Source organism: Dipodomys merriami, unplaced genomic scaffold, assembly GCF_024711535.1.
Source record: "Dipodomys merriami isolate MVZ:Mamm:240054 unplaced genomic scaffold, mDipMer1.0.p SCAF_26, whole genome shotgun sequence".
NCBI lineage: Eukaryota > Metazoa > Chordata > Mammalia > Rodentia > Heteromyidae > Dipodomys > Dipodomys merriami.
The window spans coordinates 18,717,576-18,738,084 of NW_027204048.1; the positions used below are offsets into that span (position 1 = coordinate 18,717,576).

The 20,509-nt window shown below is 33.4% G+C and overlaps 1 protein-coding gene across 3 annotated transcripts in view; it reads left to right on the forward strand.

Moving 5' to 3' along the window:
- Positions 1–20,509, forward strand: part of Vps13a (vacuolar protein sorting 13 homolog A) — a 176,116-nt gene that overhangs the window by 131,551 nt on the left and 24,056 nt on the right. Inside the window, exons 56-69 of one of the 3 annotated variants that reach the window (XM_070035786.1) lie at positions 651–797; positions 1,082–1,163; positions 1,954–2,023; positions 2,886–2,991; positions 7,595–7,708; positions 8,984–9,129; positions 9,933–10,014; positions 11,097–11,210; positions 12,509–12,584; positions 12,672–12,835; positions 13,103–13,148; positions 13,251–13,374; positions 15,215–15,326; positions 17,771–18,488. In XM_070035786.1, coding sequence (XP_069891887.1) covers positions 651–797; positions 1,082–1,163; positions 1,954–2,023; positions 2,886–2,991; positions 7,595–7,708; positions 8,984–9,129; positions 9,933–10,014; positions 11,097–11,210; positions 12,509–12,584; positions 12,672–12,835; positions 13,103–13,148; positions 13,251–13,374; positions 15,215–15,326; positions 17,771–17,860 — 1,473 coding nt within the window. In that variant the 3' untranslated portion in view covers positions 17,861–18,488. The other 2 variants (XM_070035787.1, XM_070035785.1) reach the window with 2 other exon arrangements.

The following is a 20,509-nucleotide window of genomic DNA, read 5'->3' on the forward strand; positions in this document are numbered from 1 at the left end:
GAGTGGCAGCACCACTTCCAGCTTTTTTCTGCCTATGTGGTGCTGAGGAATCGAACCCAGGGCCTCATACATGTGAGGCAAGCACTCTACCACTGAGCCAACTTCCCAGCAGGCTGTTTATTTTATTTAAAACTTTTATTGCTTTATTTTTATTTGTAGTAAAATTTTAAATTTGCATAAAAAGGATACACCAAACTATGAAGATCATATAAATAGCCATAAACTTTATAGCTATGAGGTTATAAGATCTAAAAATAAACCATATAAGGTATTAACCTACTGGGGGTTTTTTTGTTTTTTTTTTTTTTTTGGTCGGTGTGGGGCTTGAACTCTGGGCTTGGGCGCTGTACCTCAGCTCTTCAGCTCAAGGCTAGTGCTCTACTACTTGAGCTACAGCACCACTTCCGGTTTTCTAGTGGTTTATTGGAGATTGGAGTCTCACAAGTCTTTCCTGCCTAGGCTGGCTTTGAACCGCGATCCTCAGATCTCAGACTCCTGAGTAGCTCGGATTATAGGCATGAGCCACCAGTGCCCGACTTAACCTACTGTTTAAATTAGTATTTTCTTGAAAGATTTTTGGTTTAAGTTTCTAACATTTATGGAGGAATTACATTCCATGTTAATTTTTTGTGGGGGTACATATTTTGCAGGTTCGTTTAACACCTAATGGTAATAACATGAAAATTCTGAACCCACATTTGATAGCTCTACGAAGGAATTATCTTCCAGCATTAAAAGTGGAGTATTGCACATCTGCACATCAGTCATCATTTAGAATTCAGATTTATAGAATACAGGTGAGTCTTTTGGAAAATACAGGCAAATATAAGAAAGCAGAGGTAGTCTAATGTCTGACGTAGTATAGTAGATTCCAAAGAAAAAAGCAAGATGGAAGTCAATATGTGTAAAATACAGTGAAAAGTTGGAGAAGGACTTTTAAGTAAATACTGTTTACTTTGTATTGTTAGACTAGACATTTTGATTCCCTCTACTTATTAAATCCTGTTTTCTAGTTAGGCTATATGATTGATACACTGTAACTGACCTGTTTTTGTTTTGTTTTGTTTTTATTTCTTTTTAGATCCAAAATCAGATTCATGGTGCTATTTTTCCATTTGTGTTTTATCCTATTAAACCTCCAAAGTCTGTCACCATGGATTCAGGTTTGTTTTTATTTTTAGATTAGATTACTACCAAAACAGTTCTTTTAGCTTTTTTTAAAACAAAAAAAAAAATAGTTAAAACATCTTCAGATTCCATTTCTGTAGGATCATTGGAATATTAAACTACTTTTTGCAAAGGGGTCAGGAAGTACTCAATTAAGTTCAACAAAACTTCATGTAAATACTAAAGAAAAAATTAATTGGAAATATATAACGTTTTAGAAGTACTAGTTTTAAAACCATAGTATATGCAAACCTCTAACTTGAAACTATTATGACCTTGGAATAAAAAATGAACTTCAAATTCAGAATTCCTATAGGAAAATAGATTCTATGTTCTCTACCATTTTCTTCTTCATTTTTCTGTTGACCTCTCTCGTCTATCCCTCTTCCCTCAGTTTTCTTTTGGCCCTCTCTGCCACTCAACTTCATTTCCTTTGCCTGTTTTTCATCCAAGAACCCATACTGTGGGCTCTACACTAGAGGATTCTTTTCATTATTTGCTTAGAAGCTTTTTAACCACATGCTGCAGGTCCTTTACCTAGAAATCTGCTGTAACTGTCTTCGGAATGCATTTTCAGTTTCATGGATGTTTCTAATGGATACTTAATTTAAAATCATTTAGTTTTAGAAATAATTATTAGAGTGGTAGTACATTATTGAAAAGACAGCCCTGGAGTCAGAAGTAAAGATTGTTATGGACTTTGCAAATGTTATTTTAGTTGATACTCTATATTAAATTGGGTTAAAGCTTCCTGAAAGTAATCATATGTATTTACAACCTATACAGCACCAAAGCCCTTTACAGATGTCAGCATTGTCATGAGATCTGCAGGACATTCCCAGATATCACGCATTAAGTAAGTGTCTTCAGATATTTCTCCTCTGCTCATTTAAAATTGTTGTTTATGTGAATTATTTGCACTCCTTAAAATAAATCTTATATTAAGTTGAAGATTTAAGTATGAATTATTAGATCATAAAAATAAAATCTTAATTTATATTCTTAGAACTTAGAAGGCTATGGAATGTATATACCTTTATATTTCTTATTATATATTTGTTTTCTTTTTTTGAGTTAATTGTAATATGTTGTTTTAGAAACCAAGAAAAAGTTTTATTGCCTATTCCTTCATTACTCATTCTAAGAAATAGTGTTACATCAGCATCCATCTGTGTAGTGCTCCTATCTCATTCCTGTCCTCATCACTGTGATCAATAAACTCTTCTCCCTTGCCTTTTCTAATACGGTGTTATTGTATGTGTATATGTAACCATTAAGATTTTATAATTACATTTTAGTACCTTTAACTAGTAGTAGAAAGGGGTTATTCAACAAATTATAAGTACAGTGCATCATTCTCCCCCATCATTCCCAACTCAAATCCTCCCTCCAATTTTGTTAGTTAGCATTAAGCTTTTTAGTTTTAATTTTTCTAATTTTGTAAAAATTGTTTCAAACTGTACACAAACTCTTAGAATTTACTTGTCTGAAATTTTACTACAGTAGTTTTGTTGTGTTTCTATGATTTACTCAAATATATAATATGTTATAATACACCACTTCATCATTTTTCTCTCTAACCATTTTCATATTTTTAGTTTGTTGGTATGATAAGCAAGGTTAATCATGTAATTCAAGTTTCTGATATTTAGCTAATACTTCTAATTTCCTTTTACGCAGTTAGTGATTTTTAAGTAGTTTTCTACTTTGTAATATAGGTACTTCAAAGTATTGATTCAAGAAATGGATCTCAGGTTAGATCTTGGCTTTGTCTATGCTTTAGCAGACCTTATGACAGAAGCTGAAGAAACAGAGATAACAGAGGTAAGATTTACAGTAGTAGTGTTTGATGGGAAAACTAAGAAACACTACAAAAGTCTTATCAAACTTTATGGATAAAGTCAGGGCCAACAAATTGTTTAAATTTTCCATGTCCAACTGTTTGATGCTTACTTTACTGACTGTATGGGTTCTAGATTATTTATATGGAAAATAAAAAGACCTCAAGTTGGCAGTTCATTAGTTGTGGTATGATAATTTGTCCTCAAAATACTGAGGTTTATTTTTTACTTAGGGTATTTCTCGTTAGGAAATTCTTTTTTCTGTCATGTTCAAATAAATAAAACTTTAAAAAAAGGCAAATATTTTTTGCTTTCTCAAAATTCATTGAAATACAATTCTAAAATCCTGTATTTCGCTCATTTAAAATGTAGTAGTTTTTGATACATTCAAAAGTTGTGCAACTATCACTACCATGTAATTACAGAGTGTTTTCCTCATCCCTGAAACAAGTACCTTAAATCTGTATAGCCACTAATACACTTTCTCCCTGTGTAGATTTCTGTTCTAGTATACATGGAATGGTTTCTTATTTGGTTTGAAGACTAATGGTACTAAGCATTATTTGATGTGTTAGTTTGCCATTTATTTATTTTTTTTATTTTTTATTTTTTTTGGTCGTGGGGCCTGAACTCTGGGCTTGGGCGCTGTCTCTCAGCTCTACAGCTCAAGGAGAGCACTCTACTGCTTGAGCCACAGTGCCACTTCCGGTTTTCTAGTGGTTTATTGGAGATAAGAATTTCACAGACTTTCCTGCCTGGGCTGGCTTTGAACCGTGATCCTCAGATCTCAGCGTCCTCAGTAGCTAGGATTACAGGCGTGAGCCACCGGCGCATGGCCAGTTTGCCATTTATATACCTTGCATGTCCATTCGGATCCATGCCTGTTCATAGGTCTTATGGAATTATAAAGCTTTTTGTATTTTTTATACAAGTCTCTTATCAGATACATGATCTTCAGTTTTTTTCCTGTCTTATTTGTCATCTTTTCACTTTCTTTATGTAGTCTTTTGAAGCACAAATGTTTTCAATGTCGTTCTGTTCTAAAAAAAAATTTTTTTTTGATGATACTAGAGTTTGAACCTAGGCAGAGGCGCTACCATAAAGTCAGGTCTCTAGCCCTGATTTTTGCTGGCTGTATTTGGCTTCTTGCTTCTTGTCTTGGTGAGTGCCTCCGTCATAATAACAGGTGTATGCCACTTTTGTTCCACTCTTTGTTCAGGAGTCGGTCTCATGAGCTTTTCTGCTGAAGCTGACCTTAAACCCAATTGCACCAGCTTCAGCCTTCCAAGTAGAAAGGAATATGGGCATGAGCCACTGGCACTTGTCTATTTTGTTGTTGTTGTTACTTATGCTTTTGTTGTGATTTCTAAGAATCCTTTTCTAAATCCAAGGTCATAAATATCCAGTCTTTGGATCTAAGCCCTGAAGTTTTAGCTCTTACAATCAGGTCTTTGATCCTAATTGTATCCTAGTTTGTTTTTTCATATGGTATGGTATATGGGTCCCAATACTCTTCTGCAAGTGAATTTCCACTTGTTCTGGGACCAGTTTTTACAAAAGTTACTGCTCTTCTAGTGAATACTCTTAGCACTTCTGTGGAAAATTGGTTAACTAGACAGACATATTTTTCCCAGTGATCTGTCTACCTTTTGCCAGAACTGTATTTTTTTTTTGTTTTAGAACTGTATTTCTTAATAATCATTGCTTTGTAGTAAATTTTGTAATCTGGGAGAATAAATCTTCCTCCTTTCTCTTTTTCAAGATTGTTTTGGCTATACTGAGTCCTTAGACTTACATGTGAATTTTAAAATGAGCTTGTCAAATTTTTTAAAGAATTCATGTGGGTTTCTGATTAGGAATAGCATTGAATCTTTAGACCTGTACACTATTAACAGTATTCTTCCAAATCTTGAGCATGACATTTTTACCCTAATGTAGATCTTTAATTTCTTTTAATAGTATTATAGTTTTCAGGGTATAGGTTTTATACTTCTTTTGTTAAATTTATTTTCAAGTATTTTATTATTTTCACAGTATTATTATTGTTCGTTGCTAGGATATATAAAAATACAGTCGGTTTTTCTATGTTGATCATGTAATCTGCAATTTTACTAAGTTCATTTACTAGTTCTCAATGTTGACTTAAATATTCTTTAAGGTTTTCATGTATTCTTTCATTTGTGTCAATGTTTGCCATGTACATGTTTTGTTTTTGTTTTGTTTTGCCAGTCCCGATTTCTCAGGGTCTGGGCATTGTCTCTAAGTCTCTTTTGCTCAAGGCTAGCACTCTACCACTTGAGCCACAGCACCACTTCCAGCTTTTTCTGCTTATGTGGTACTGAGGAATCGAATCCAGAGCTTCATGCATGCTGGGCAAGCACTCTACCACTAATCCACATTTCTAGCCCTGCCTTGTACACTTTATTACTGTGTTTTTAAGGACATACAGGTTCAGAGTTGTTAGATCTTCCGGATGAATTAAGCTTTTTATTACTATTAAATGTCTCTCCTGCTGGGCACTGGTGGCTCATGCCTGTAATCCTAGCTACTCAGGCTGAGATCTGAGGATCACAGTTCAAAGCCAGCCCCAGCAGGAAAGTCCGTGAGACTCTTATCTCCAATAAACCACTAGAAAACCAGAAGTGGCACTGTGACTCAAGTGGTAGAGCGCTCGCCTTGAGCTGAAGAGCTGAGGGACAGTGCCCAGGCCCAGAGTTCAAGTCCCACGACCAACCAAAAAGAAAAAAAAAAGAATCTCATATAAAGAATCACATTTAAGTACATTAAAAACAATAGCAAGAAAGAGAAAACCACTTGTGTCCCTGTCTTGAGGTTCATTTTGCTTAACATCATCTTATATGGTCATATCTACATAATTTTTTACCTTTTCTGCTTGTTCTAGAAATGTACTAGTTATTGCAAATAAGGAAAACCAAGATACACTTACTTTTCTATTGCATTTTTTTAGTATTCTTGCAACCCAAACATTACATTATTTTATCAGCCCTACTTCTAACATCGCTCTACTCTTCACATGGGTTTTTTGGGTGGGGTGGGGTGGGGGAAGTGTTACTAGCAAATGCAATGAATTGTATGTTTTATGTTTGTGTAACCGTCTATCTTGTAGAAAATTCCATGTGCTCTTCAGAAACATATAATGCTGCTGTTGTTAGGTTAGATATCTGTTATGTCTATTTGGTTTTTAAATTAGTTATAAGAAGAACCTTTCTCACTTGCTTGCAACCTGAGAAACTTACATGGATGTTTTGTAATAGTATATGTATGCTAGTAAAAAGTTACCAGATTGTGTTTGAGAATGTATTGTCACCTTCATTTTGAGAAGTAGTTATGATGTGGTATAGGATTCTTGGTTGATAATTTTTTTTATTTAGCACAGTGACCCACTTTTTTTCCCTTTTATTTCTCCCAAAAAGTCAGCCTTATTCTTATTGCACTTGTATTTAGTAAGTCATTTTTCTTTCTGCTTTTAATATTTTTCTCCTTATATCTATATAACTTCCAGTATTTTTAATAAGATGTTGAATTTCCTGTTAAAGCCCTTGGAAGTTAGTTTATTGAACTTTGTGGATATGTTACTGCTTTTCAATAAACTTAGAAAATTAAGTATTTTTTCCTCTTCTAGTAATTTAAATATTATCTAAACACAATATATTTAGTGTACTCCCACATTTCTCTGTGATTCAGAGTTCATTTTTTTCCTCTGTGTTTTGATTGCATGTTCTCTGTATATTTGTCGTCAAGTTCTTGGGCCATTTCTTAAAACATTGAACTTAGGTCTGTGAATTTTTGGAAGAGAAGTACTAATGAGTATCACAACTACTAGCCACTTCTTGGGCAATTATTTTCAATTTCTTTCACCTTTTATAATAGTTGTATTATTGTCTTCTCTAGATTGGATTAAGGAAGTTACCAGAATACTATAAGTAATTATACACAATTCAGCTACATTCTTTCTCTCTCTCTCTCTTTCTCTTTCTCCCACACATACATGCATGCATGCACATACATGGGTTACACACACACATACACGCATGCATGCACATACATAGGTTAAGAATATCATAGAGGGGTAAACTCAGAAGTGGCATTGTGGCTCAAAGTGGTAGAGCATTAGTCTTGAGTGAAAAAGCTCAGGCACAGAATCCAGAACCTGGGTTCAAGGCCCATGACCAACACACACAAAAAAAATACTATTGTAAAGGAACTTGTTTAAAGTACACTGTAAGCATCTATGGAATTATCATAATAAACCTCTCTTATATTACTATGTATACTAACTGGTTTTTTTAAAGTATTTGATAAAACAGATTAGTTGGCCTTTTGAAGTAAGATGTATAGTCACATGAAGAAAAAGTTGATGCCATTTAATGGAAACTTCTCAGTTTGTGAATGGCAGGAAAAGTGTTCTTAATGGTAAAATGGTTAATTTCTCTTCCGAAGCAGTAACTTTCAATGATGAGCAATATTTACTCTTGCTATGACAGGGGAGGTTTTTTTGCAGTGTGTGAGCTACTGTCATGCAGACATATCCTTTCAGGTACCAATATTTTATGTTTCTTTCATAGGTTGATCTTTTTCACAAAGATATAGAGGGTTTTAAAGAAGAATATGAAACTGTCTCAATGGTAGATAAATCACAAGTCAGTCTCTATGAATATTTTCATATATCTCCTATAAAGGTAGGGAAAATATTTTATTGTCTCTTACAGTAACAAATTGATTTTATCTTTTAAATTATGTTTTATAATGGCATAGAAACATTTATAATTTTACTATTACAAATATTAAATAACAAAGGAATGGTCTTTAAATTTTTTGCTTGAAATAATTTTTTAGCATGTAGAAATTACAGTGAAGGGGCTGGGAAGGTGGCTCAGTGATAGAGTGCTTGCCTTGCATGCATGAGGCCCTGGGTTTGATTCCTCAGCACCACATAAGCAAAAAGAAAAAAGCCGGAAGTGGCGCTGTGGCTCAAGTGGTAGAGCGCTAGCCTTGAGCTGAAGAGCTGAGGGACAGCGCCCAGGCCCAGAGTTCAGGCCCCATGACCGGACCTTCCCCCCCTGCCCCCCCAAAATAAAAGAAAAGAAATTACAGTGAAGAACCATGTGGATACATGTTTGTTTTTTTTCATATCTTTATTGTCCTTTAACTTACTGCCGAATGAAGTTCTTTTGCTATCCTTCATAAATGGTAGTCCCATTACAGACCTTGCGTTATTACAAACCTGGGGTTTTTTCCTCTTTTTTTTTTAATATATTTTTTAATGTAAAGATACTATTCCGAGGAGTTACAGTTTCATGAGAAAGATAATCCATATGTGTTTTTATGTTTATGTTTTGACCTAACATTTTACCTTAATTTTCTGGAAAGCTATAACAGTTTTCAGTTTTTCATGTATCGTGTTTATACATGATTAGCTTTTCATTAATTTCTAAAATGAACTTGATTTAAGAGTTAATGGATGGAATTTAAGACTTTACCACAATTTCTATAAGTTACTTATAGAATGCTTGAAGAAAATTATTACATACCACATATACAAGATATGTGTGCAATATACACAAAAGTGCTTTTTAGCTGGCTTCATCATACAACATCAAGTAATTAGAATTCTTTTGGAGATATGTACTTATTTTCAATAGCTTTAACTTGTAGGTTTTCAATTTTATACTAGCAAATACATAAAAATTAATATTTTACTAAGTTTACCAACAAGGTAAGATTGAAGCCAGATTTGTTGTATACTTAGTGACATCCTGTTCAAGGACTGAACTTATTATAAGTTATTTTAAACAGAACTATATTGAGTTTTGAATTTAGCTTTTCAATTACTGATCTTTGGCATAATTGAGTTAACTTAGAAATCTTTATGGGGTCGTGAACCTAAAATGAAACTGATTTTTAACTTGAAATTGTCAGTATGAAGAAATTTAAACTATTTTATCTTTCTTTAGTTGCATTTAAGTGTTTCACTGAGTTCGGGTAGAGACGAAGCTAAAGATTCAGAACAACGTGGAGGACTAATTCCAGTTCATTCTTTAAATCTTTTGCTGAAGAGTATTGGTGCCACCCTTACAGATGTTCAGGATGTTGTTTTCAAGTATGTTTAACATGCAGATAGGTAAACAGATGAGCCTGCCTCTATCAAAGATAACCAGAGAAAAATGGCTGGTGTGTGGCTAATTGGTAAAGTGTCTGACATAGCAACTGTGAGGCCCGCCAGTGGGGTAGACAGACAAATAATAAGGAAAGATCACTTTAGTTAACATGTCTGAGTATTAGTAACAGTAATGACTCAATCTTGGTAAGATTAGGTAACATTCAAATATAATAATAAAGATTTGATAACACCAGCTGAGTGGAATTTCTAATCTTGTTCTCTTCATCAGCAACAGGAAGCATGGGGCTTCCCAATTAGCACATCAAGTATATGCTGTGAAAAGATTTCAAAGTTAGATGACTTTAATTCCTTAGCTTTGGACAGGACCTGCAGAAATGGAACCCTAGCCATTACCTCATTATATTTACCTCATTATATTACCCATTTTCTATGTGGCCCATGATAGGAGAGTTGAGAAATAGTTCTAGTGGTCAGTAATTGGGGTCCTATGCATCTCTAAATCTCCTTAAGTATGTCTAAACATTGGTGATTTTTCAGAAGAAAAATTCCACAGATTTCATTAGATTCTTAGAACATTATTGACTAGAGTATGTAGTTATGTGGAAAAATGTACTTAGTTGTAGAGAAAAAAATTAAGAAAATAAAACCATTCAATATTAAACCCCTCAATATTAAAATCATCCTCTTTCCATTCTTCCCTTTATTCATATACACCTGTATATACATGCGTGTGTTTGTATGTAAGATAAATGTATAATACACACATAACTTTTTTGTTCCAGGCTTGCCTTTTTTGAACTCAACTATCAGTTTCATACAACATCTGAACTACAATCTGAAGTAGTAAGACACTATTCAAAGCAGGTTTGTCTACGATTATCTTACAAAGAGGCAATGATATGTGAAACTGATAGTGAAACCTTCATGTACAGTGTATATATACGATGTATAGTTATCAAGGAAATAAGTAACTATTTTCAGTTTTTTACATGGCTTTTTTTTCTCTCAGACTTGGAAACATACTTGAGCTCAACCATCATTTCTGCTTTTTACCTTTGTATTTTTCAGCCTTTTGTCCGGTTTGGGGTGTTTTTGTTGTTTTGGGGGTTTGTTTGTTTTTTTCTGGATCAATGTAGATTAGAAATCTTAAAAATCTTAGCTAAGTAAATTCATACCACTTACTTTAAAACACTAGTTCAAAGAAAACTATTAGTAACTGATGGATATGACATTTTTAATATAAAGTTATCGAATCATCCAGATATATTATTTTAAATGACTTACTTCATTTCTAGAAAGTTTCCTGTATCTCCTGAGATAGACTGAAGATTTCTGGTGGGGAATCCCACTTTGGCCTAGGCATCCTTTGTCTCCATCTATAAAAGGGTAGTAGTAATAACAGCTCTCACATATAATGGTGTAATAATACTTTAAAATATTCTAAACCAGGCACTGGTGGCTCATACCTGTGATCCTAGCTGCTCAGGAGGCTGAGATCTGAGGATCATGGTTCAGAGCCAGCCTGGGCAGGAAAGTCCATGAGACTCTCTTATCTCCAATAAGCCACTAGAAAACTGGAAGTGGCGCTATGGCTCAAGAGGTAGAGTGTTAGCCTTGAGCAAAAAGAGCTCACGGACAGCACTTAGGCCCTGAGTTCAAGCCCCTTGACTACCACCAACAACAACAAAAGAATAAGGTAGGGTTTTATATAGCATGATGTTGTATTATATCTCTAACATGCCATTGCTTTTTCAAAGTAAGAATGATGATGAATGGACAATATGGATTACATGTTGAAATTGGTAGTAGGATATTAACTTTAGAAAACTTGAGATGTGTGTGTGTGTGTGTGTGTGTGTGTGTGTGTGTGTGTGTGAGAGTGAGAGAGAGAGAGAGAATAATAGTATAGTCATCTAATTGGATTATTGTTCATGTTTCATTTTTAGGCCATTAAGCAGATGTATGTACTCATTCTTGGACTTGATGTTTTGGGAAATCCCTTTGGCTTAATTAGAGAATTTTCAGAAGGTGTAGAAGCATTTTTTTATGAACCTTATCAGGTAAAATACTTGCATTACATCATATATCAAACTAATGCTTTTGAGAAGTCATTCCTGTTGTTAACATGAGCTAGAACTGTAAATAGGTTTTGAGAGAGGCACACAAAATGATACACTAATTTGTAGCAAATGATGGTAAGAAGAGGGTAAGCGTGGCAGGACATTTTTGCTTTTTTCCTTAAATTGAAATGTCTGATTTTGTTAAGGTATTCTGGAATTTAAGTTTTCCTTTGGAATATAAGTGTTATTACACTTTAGACTATAATAAAAGGAAGATCACTATGTATGGGTACTTTACTTTGCATGGAAGTGTAGAACTTAAAAATAGCCATGCAAGCTCACATTGTGCAAAGTGATCTTAATGACCAATAGGAAAATTACGGATATTCTACATCTCTTAAAACTTTTCATCAAAACTTCAGAATTCTGGGGGGGCGGTGGTGTGTGTGTGTGTGTTTGTGTTTGCTTGCCAGATGTGAGGCTTGAATTTAGGGCCTGGACACTGTCCTTTTTGAGCTTTTTTGCTCAAGGCTAGCACTCCACCTTGAGCCATAGTACCACTTCCAGCTTTTTATGTATGTGGTACTGAGGAATCGAACCCAGAGCTTGATGCATGCTAGGCAAGCACTCTACCACTGAGCCACCTTCCCAGCCCTGTTTTATTTTTTTAACTTATCAAGAATAAATTCAGCAGAGCTGGATGCTCATGCCTGTAATCCTAATTACTCTGGAGGCTAAGTTCCATAGGATTGTGATTGAAAGCCAGCCTCATCAGAGATTTGCAAGACTGCATCTCCAAAATAACCAGCAAAAAAAAGAGTTGAAGGCAAGGCTCAAGTAGTAGAGCATGTTTATGGCCTAGAGCAAACCAGAGAACTACTAAAATAATAATAACAATAGTAATAATAGAAAGTCTTAAAATGTCCTTAATTTCTTCTCATTATATAATTTACAAGAAGCATCTTTTTTTTAAGTTTGGGACTACTTCCCAGCATTTTATCTTAGACACTTTTGAGTATTGTGAAATTATCCCTGAGAGTTCCTTTTAATGTGAGAGTTTTAACTGGCATCACATCCTCTAGAAGATCTTTATTCTTTTCATTACTCCCTCTTATTATATCAATAACCCCACCTTTCAAGATAAACATAAGTAAGAGCTGTGGCTCAAAATGGTAAAGCACTAGCTTTGAACAGAAGAGTTCAGGGACAGTGCCTAGGCCCTGAGTTCAAGCCCTGCCTCTGATGAGAAAAAAAAAAAGAAAAAAAGATAAATGTGAACTTTTTTTTTTGTGACTTAGGGGGCCATCCAGGGACCTGAGGAGTTTGTGGAGGGAATGGCACTAGGATTTAAGGCGCTAGTTGGTGGAGCTGTTGGTAAGAAGCAGAATGCCAAGTTTTATTATAATTAAATGAGGGACACATTTTATTTGCTTTTACTAAAGATAGTATCATTTTTTCCAGGTGGATTAGCTGGTGCTGCCTCCAAAATCACTAGTGCTATGGCTAAAGGGGTAGCAGCTATGACAATGGATGAAGACTACCAGCAGAAGAGAAGAGAAGCCATGAATAAACAACCAGCTGGTCTTAGAGAAGGCATCACTCGTGGAGGCAAAGGCTTAGTTTCTGTAAGCACTTGTACAAGACTGTGAACATTTTAGGGGATAGCTTTTAAACCCACGTTCTATGAATAAGGAAAGAGATACAGACCTCTCCTTAAATTAGTCTTTGGATATTGTAAGAGCAATGATGGTGGCATAAAAAATGTTACTTGGGACATATGTTTTTCATACATAGTGTGTAGGACAGAACATCTCTACATTTTTTAATCTAAACTTGGTTCTTCTAAGCTTCCTATGAAAGTATTATAATTTTCAATTGTGCTTTCCCTACAGGGTTTTGTAAGTGGCATTACAGGAATTGTTACAAAACCAATTAAAGGTAAGTATTACACTAGTTCCTTTGATTTATATTACACAAGTGGATTCTGTTTTCATTCTTGATCTAATAATCTGAAATTTTATCATATTTTTTTCTTTGTAGGAGCTCAAAAAGAAGGAGCAGCTGGTTTCTTTAAAGGGGTTGGAAAAGGTTTAGTTGGAGCAGTGGCCAGACCAACTGGAGGCATCATAGACATGGCTAGCAGTACCTTTCAGGGAATCAAAAGGTATGTGTTCTCAGATGTGCAGTGTGGGATGTTTATGCCATGAGCAATGAACTATGTCTGCTGCTTGGCTTTAGGCACTTAGTATGAACACTGGAATATGGAGTGTGATGCACATGATTTCCTCATTCACTTTAATTCGTTTTAAGTTGTTGCTCTTCTGTCCTTTGAACTTTATAGAGTTCTCCCTATTTGTTATTCATTCCCAGCAGCTGTTCCCAGGTATTGATTGGCAAGTTAAGCAAGCTTTTCACTAATCTTTATTTGGAATGCATTACTGCAATACTCTTTGTCAGTTATAAAATTAGTAAATATGACATTCTGTATCTTCTTTTGAGAAATAAAGAATGTCATTTTATATTCCTTGGTTCAAACTCAGCTGATCTTTCATCCTATCTTCTTAAAAAGAGGTCATCTTCATTCCCTCTCTCAATTGTGTTTGTTTTTTTGATAATTTAGAATTGAGATAAGAGAATATGTCTCCTCTATCTGTAACTTTAGTTTCACAAATATGATGTGTTTGCTCATAGTTATGAGAAGCTCAAACATCTGTGAAACATTAAATATACAGAGAGATTTCTACACATATCTTTTGGAATTAATTAACTAAAATCTTATAAGTCTGTACCCAGCTACATTTCTTATACTTTGACATTTTTCCAAAGTATAATCAAGACTAAGAGTTATTTAGGACATTGAAATAAAGAATTGGGCTATAAACATCAAAAGTGGAAATATAAATTAGTGCATAATCTCATTGAGCTATATGAAAGCAATACTGGAACCAATTTAGGTAAGAATATAAGTGCAGGAAAAGAAATGATAGTTTTGAAAGATTCTAATGTTATATCATTTGTGAAGCATATGTACTTAATATTAGAAGAAGTAGACTTTTAACACAAAGTTATTAGCCAATAATAAAATTAACCAACTATAATAAATCTGTTCCAATTTTTAATCACATGTGATTCTTAACATTAATAGATTTCATGAGGTAAACTATATAATTATAACAATGGCTAGGAAAGAAATCCTTCTTAAAATTCATTGACCTTCTGAAATTTTCAAAAACAATAATAACAAATGAACTGTTAACAAACTAAGAGTAGAAGTAACTTCCTTGGCTTGATAAAGAATATCTTTTTCTTTTTTTAGTATTCTAGTACTGGGGCTTGAACTTGTGGCTTTGTGTTCATGTTTGGCATTTTCCACACAAGGCTGGTCCTTTGCTACTTGAGCCACACCTTCATTTCTGATTTTGCTAATTAATTAAAGATGAGTCTGTCAGATTTGTCTGCCCAAGCTAGATCCTCAGATCTTTGCCTCCTGAGTAGCTAGGACTACAAGGGTCAGACACTGGCTCCCAACAAGATGTCACTTTTCAAAAGAGTTACTGGTTGGTATCTTTGCTTCATGGAGAACTCAAGCTTTCCCTGTGTAGTGAGAAGTGAAACGCAAATCTCTACATTTCCTTCTTTTTATCTTGAACAGGAAGAACATTTATATATATGCATATATATATAAAGAACATATATGTATATATCTGGAAGAAGTATAGACTAGGAAAAGAAAAGAAATTGTAATATTAGAATGAGAAATAACATGGCAACATCATTATTTGCTAGTGCTCTATTATGCAAAGAACATCCAAGAGCCTCTTAATAAATTTCTTTATACTTCTACATTTTTGTAGGGAGTTTACATTATGTTCTAAAAACAAAAATAGATACATGATGTGGTTTTCACATTTTATCTAGCAGACGGTTCTTTTGAGTAGCTTCATTTTTAGTGTTTTAACAAGCTTTTGTATAACTTAAAAATCAAGTTATATTTTCTTCTGTAGAGCTACAGAAACTTTTGAAGTGGAGAGTTTACGACCTCCTCGGTTCTTTAATGAAGATGGCGTTATTAGACCTTACAGGTTGAGGGATGGTACTGGAAATCAAATGCTACAGGTACGTGAAGAAAGATCCTGTAAATTGTAGCTAACTCAGTTTCTTTATAACTGTATAATGTTTGAAATACATATTAGATTAGGCTTTTATATATCTGTGTATTTCCATTTATAAGTTTCTTTTATTTACTTAGGTTTTAAAGTACATTTATTTACTATAAGCCTTTTTTTTTCTTTTTTACAGGCATCAAAAAGTTTGATATGAAAACAGTTAATGCATGACTTTGCAAGTAAAAGCCAACAGTAGATTTTAGTCTTTAAATTTTACAAACCATGTACAGCCATTTCAGTATTCATAAAGGAAAGATTTTGTATTGATAACCTTTTAGTAGGAATTTTAATCTGATCTTTTTATCAACTTTCTTGGTTCTCTACTGGATTTGCTAGATTTGTTGAAAACCAATGTGTCTTTTGTATCCTCATAATTGATGGTACATATTTAGTTAGACAATTTTATTTGGATACTTTCTTCAAACCACTACTAGCTTTAGCTACAATTAGGCACAAAGATAAAAAGAAAACAAAACTCAGGAGCATGGCCAGTACAGATTATTCATGGGTTCTTACTTATGTCTTTGAAGATGTTCAAATTAGTCTGTATAAAATCTTGGGAAAGTGAAGCCCCAGTGGCCTAATGGATAAGGCACTAGCCTCCTAAAATCTTGGGAAATTTAATACATATTTCACATACAAACCATGATCTTTTAATGAGAAAGATTAGGCTTTGAAACAATAGGCAGTTTGAAGTTTGAAAGTAGAATACTTTATCTGTTCAGACAAGTTTCTCACTTAATGAATTGGACTTTTAAAAATCTTCATTATGGGATAATGAAGTAATAATGTACTAGCCTATACCAATGTAAAGTTGTTTCTGTGGTTTAAATGTGGAATCCTCAAACCATTTGTTTGAAACAAGGGTCATTGTGATGTACTGATGTGGAAATACTCGTAGTGGAAAAAATAAGTGTCAGTAAATCAAACTTCTCTTACTTGTAATAACCAGGGTAAAGATTTAAAACTTAAATGCCTAAATGCCTTATTTATTGTATACAGAGAATATAATATTGCATAAAATATACTTTTATAGCTTCCTCTGAGCCTTCTAATTTATTAAAATGTAACCATAATTTACAGTGTTTAGTAAAGTGGTTTTATACTGTGATTTTAAAATGCTTTTAGAACATCAAAAATGCTTTTAGATTGTGATAGAACTGGCAGTTTGTTGAGGTTGTGTCTAAAGGATATGCCATGTAGTCTCTAGGATGACAGCTAGTTTACCATTCTTTGAAACAGAAAAGTTGCAAAACTCAGGTGCGGCAACATTTTTATCCAGTACTTGCCTTTCCTTGTTAAAGCATAATTAACATGTTAGTAACATTGTACTGCACTGAAAGTTGAAGATTTCCAAATGCTTTTTGAGCAATTTTTAATGAACTTAGGAAGGAAAAAAAGTGAGAACAATTTAGAAGTATACTATCTTATTTGAAAACACATCTATAACATTTTCAAAATTTATTACTGATCATTTGATTTCAATGGCAAGTATAGTTATTTTGACACCTTTATAAATTGTCTTTGAAGCTCTATGCTCTGAGATCTAAAGAGATTACTTTTTGATTGTATATTTAAAGGTGAATGTTATTTTTAGTAATCCAGGCTTAGCTAAAAAGAGTTATTTCGATGACTAAAAACCTCATAATCTTTGTTACCCATTGTTTACTTTTAAAAACAATACAGGATTAGCTTGAATACTTGTAGGAATTTATCACATTCCTTAGCATATTTGCAGTTAACATTACTACAAGTGGGAGAACTGGGTTGTTTGGTGGTATTGTTGCTTTTCTACCTCCATTAACAAGTACATTAAAATACATGAATACTGGTACTATGGAAAATAATTACACATGTAACCTTCATTTAAAATCTCATCTACCTCAGTTTCATGTAATAATTAATGATTTCATCTAGGTTTAAATGATGGTGTCTTAGAGAAAAGGCCTTGTACTTAACCAATGTTTCTTTTCATTTTCTAGTGTTAGGTGTTCAATAAGTTAGATACTGCTTTCCAATGTTTCCCTTTTCATTTTCTAACAAATAGTAAAATATAGTCTTTCTGGTATAACTTTATCTAGAAGTCATCATATTATAACAATAGTAGTTCTAGTAATCAATTTAAATGGCTTACTAGAGAAAAATGTATTGTCATTAAACACTGTATTGAGGTCATAAAAGCATTTTATCATATTGGGTATATATAAACCAATAGACATTAGTCTTAGTCTGTTAAGTCATGAAATATATCCATATTACAGCCTGAGTCACAGCTAGAAATTGCTTTGAGATTATTATAATTTCTTGAACATTTCATACTTTCACATGTTATCCAAGCAGTTTTCCATACTTAACTAATCTTTATGCTTCTTTTTTCCTTTACCATGCTTACAGAAAATTCAGTTCTACAGGGAATGGATTATGACTCACAGTAGCAGTAGTGATGATGATGATGATGTTGATGATGTTGTTGTTGATGATTAGTCAGATCTAAACTTAAAAATCATACGTTCTTTATCATTTTACTAGAATGCTTTGTATGACTGCTATCATAATGTCCATATATCCATTTTTAGGAAGTAAACAATTTTCCTTTTAAAATGTTATGAACATCATGATAAAGCAAAATAATTGCATTATTGAGGCACAGAAAAAAAATGTATTTTGCATCCAAACTAAGGCATACTATATATTATAGATTGCCTTTATATATTTCATAGTTTCATATTACAGTTTGACTTTAAGATTTAAAGTTAGGCTAAGTATAATTTTTAGTGTTTACTAGTTTCATTTTAAATTATCTCATTTGCTAATAAAATGCCTTTTATTAGGATTGTTCCCTGTAAATTTTCTGGGCTATAATGTAACACCATTGTATAAAGTGGGGGCAGTGGATATTAATAGTCACTCAATGTTTCAGATTTATTTTGCACTTTGAAGGTATTTTGTCAAATTTCTTTTAAAAATAAACTTATGTAACTTAAAGTGGTGTGAATTTATTGTTCAATTCATATAAGTTGAGCTATTAGTATAAAAAATTCTGATTTGTCATTACAGATTGGATGGTAAATAGTTCTTAGTCTGAGAACTTAAAGAAAGGCATCTCTTATTTATTTGGTTCATTTTATAGTATAAATATGTGTGTATATATTATATAGTGGATAGTTTGTATATGTGTATATATTACATATATTGTATAGTATGTATGTGTGTATTATATAATGTATAGTGTATATATGTAATAAAGATAAAATATAGAGTGTCTGTGTATGTGTGTGTGCATACATGTGCAGACCTGGGGCTTGAACTCAGAAGGCTGGGTGCTATCCTTGAGCTTTTCTATTCAAGCTTAGTACTCTACCATATGAGTCTCATAGATTTTTCTGCCTGGGCTGATTTTGAACTGTGCTCAGATCTCAAGCCTCCTAAATAGTTTGGATTATAAATGTGAGCTACCAGAGCCTGGCTATAGTATACTTATAAAAACAATAAACAAAAAGTTGGCTCTTAAAGGCATTAGATTAACTACTTAATTTACATGCTCATACTATATCCCTATTGTAAGATGTTACGAATTAATTTTAAGATAGTAGGAAAATTTAGATAATCATTTTGTGTATTTTCTAATTGATCAAGAGAAGTGTTATGTGTATCTGTGGGAAATTCATAAGTCTGTTCTATGTTTTTGTGTAGTGAAGGGTTTTATTTTGTTCCTTTTAATTTCACTGGATGTAGTGCAACACACCTACTGTCATAGCCTTTGGTAAGCTTGGGCAAGAGAAAATGGAGGTCAGGGACTTGGACCAAGTTGGGAGTTTGGGGCTAGCCAGTGCCATAGTGAGACCCTGTCTGGAAAAGCCAAAAAAAATTTCCCCCAACATATATAACCTATTGTGTCCTATTTCCCAAGTATAATAGATGTGCTAAGAACAAATAGCAACAAAATCTAAAATGTGAAGGATTACTAGTAGTTATAGTCTTTAACCCCTGTGCTTTTGGGTCAACAAAAGAATATTTGCCTTGACTTATGGTAAGCACTTTACTTAGATTGAGTGAGTTTATATAAAGTAGAAGATAATTGCTTATTGATTAACTTTTGGTTTGAGTCAATCCACAATTTCTCAGTTTTTTTAGGCTTATCAAATTTTTATTAATCTTCATCTCTATGTTCTTGGAGAATGACTTCTTCTAGATTTTAATATTTTGAACTTAAACTGAAAGCAAAAAAGAGCAACTAAGCAGTTTTGAAATTTCTCCCTAGAATTCATTCAAATTGAAATGAAATCAAAGGCTGGGCTTTCATGATGTTGAAATCTGAGGATCTCTGTTCCAAGTCAGCAGAGGCAGACAAATCTGAGAGATAAAAATTTATCTTCAGTTAATCAGACAAAAAAGCCAGAAATGGAGATATGGCTCAAGTGGTAAAATGACAGCCTTGAGTGAGAAAACAAAGAGAGAGCTGGAAGCCCAGCACTCAGTACCAGCACCAACTAAAAAAGTCCAGGGCATGTGTAGTAGGAGTAACAAATATACAGATGTCAAAGAACTTGGTTTAATCACAATAGATATTAGTACTCTTTTGAGAATGTGACGATCCAATTAAAATAGTCACTAATGATGTCAGAAACTCAACTTCTGTTTGTTATACCCAAAACTTTCTCACTTTGGGGCAAAATCACAGAAACTGCTGCTTCTACTAAAAGAAAGAACAAAGACTATTATTATTTATTGTAGATGCCTCAAGAAGGAAGAGCCTAGAAATGTCTAATTTTGCTCCGTACGTTTCAATGATACTAGAGCTTTGTTCAAAAAGAAAAGACGAACTTTTGGTTTGCAAGACATTTACTGTTTTCCTGTTAGTGTGTTTTTATTTCTATGATACTGGTTTCATATAAATGATCTTTTGTTTTTTAAGAATTTAACTGGAAAAGGTTCAACTTATTTCATCAGTGAGTTGCCATTTTAGTAAAAGGAAATAGGATTGCATTTATTTAAAATTTCAACAGTAACAAAATTTAAGACAATATTATGATAACTAGTAAACTTTACTGTTGTGATTTAGGCTTTCCTTATTCTGTAATTTTTAGTCCCTATAAGTAGCAATTGGGTGTTTTTCTACTGCATCTTCAGGCC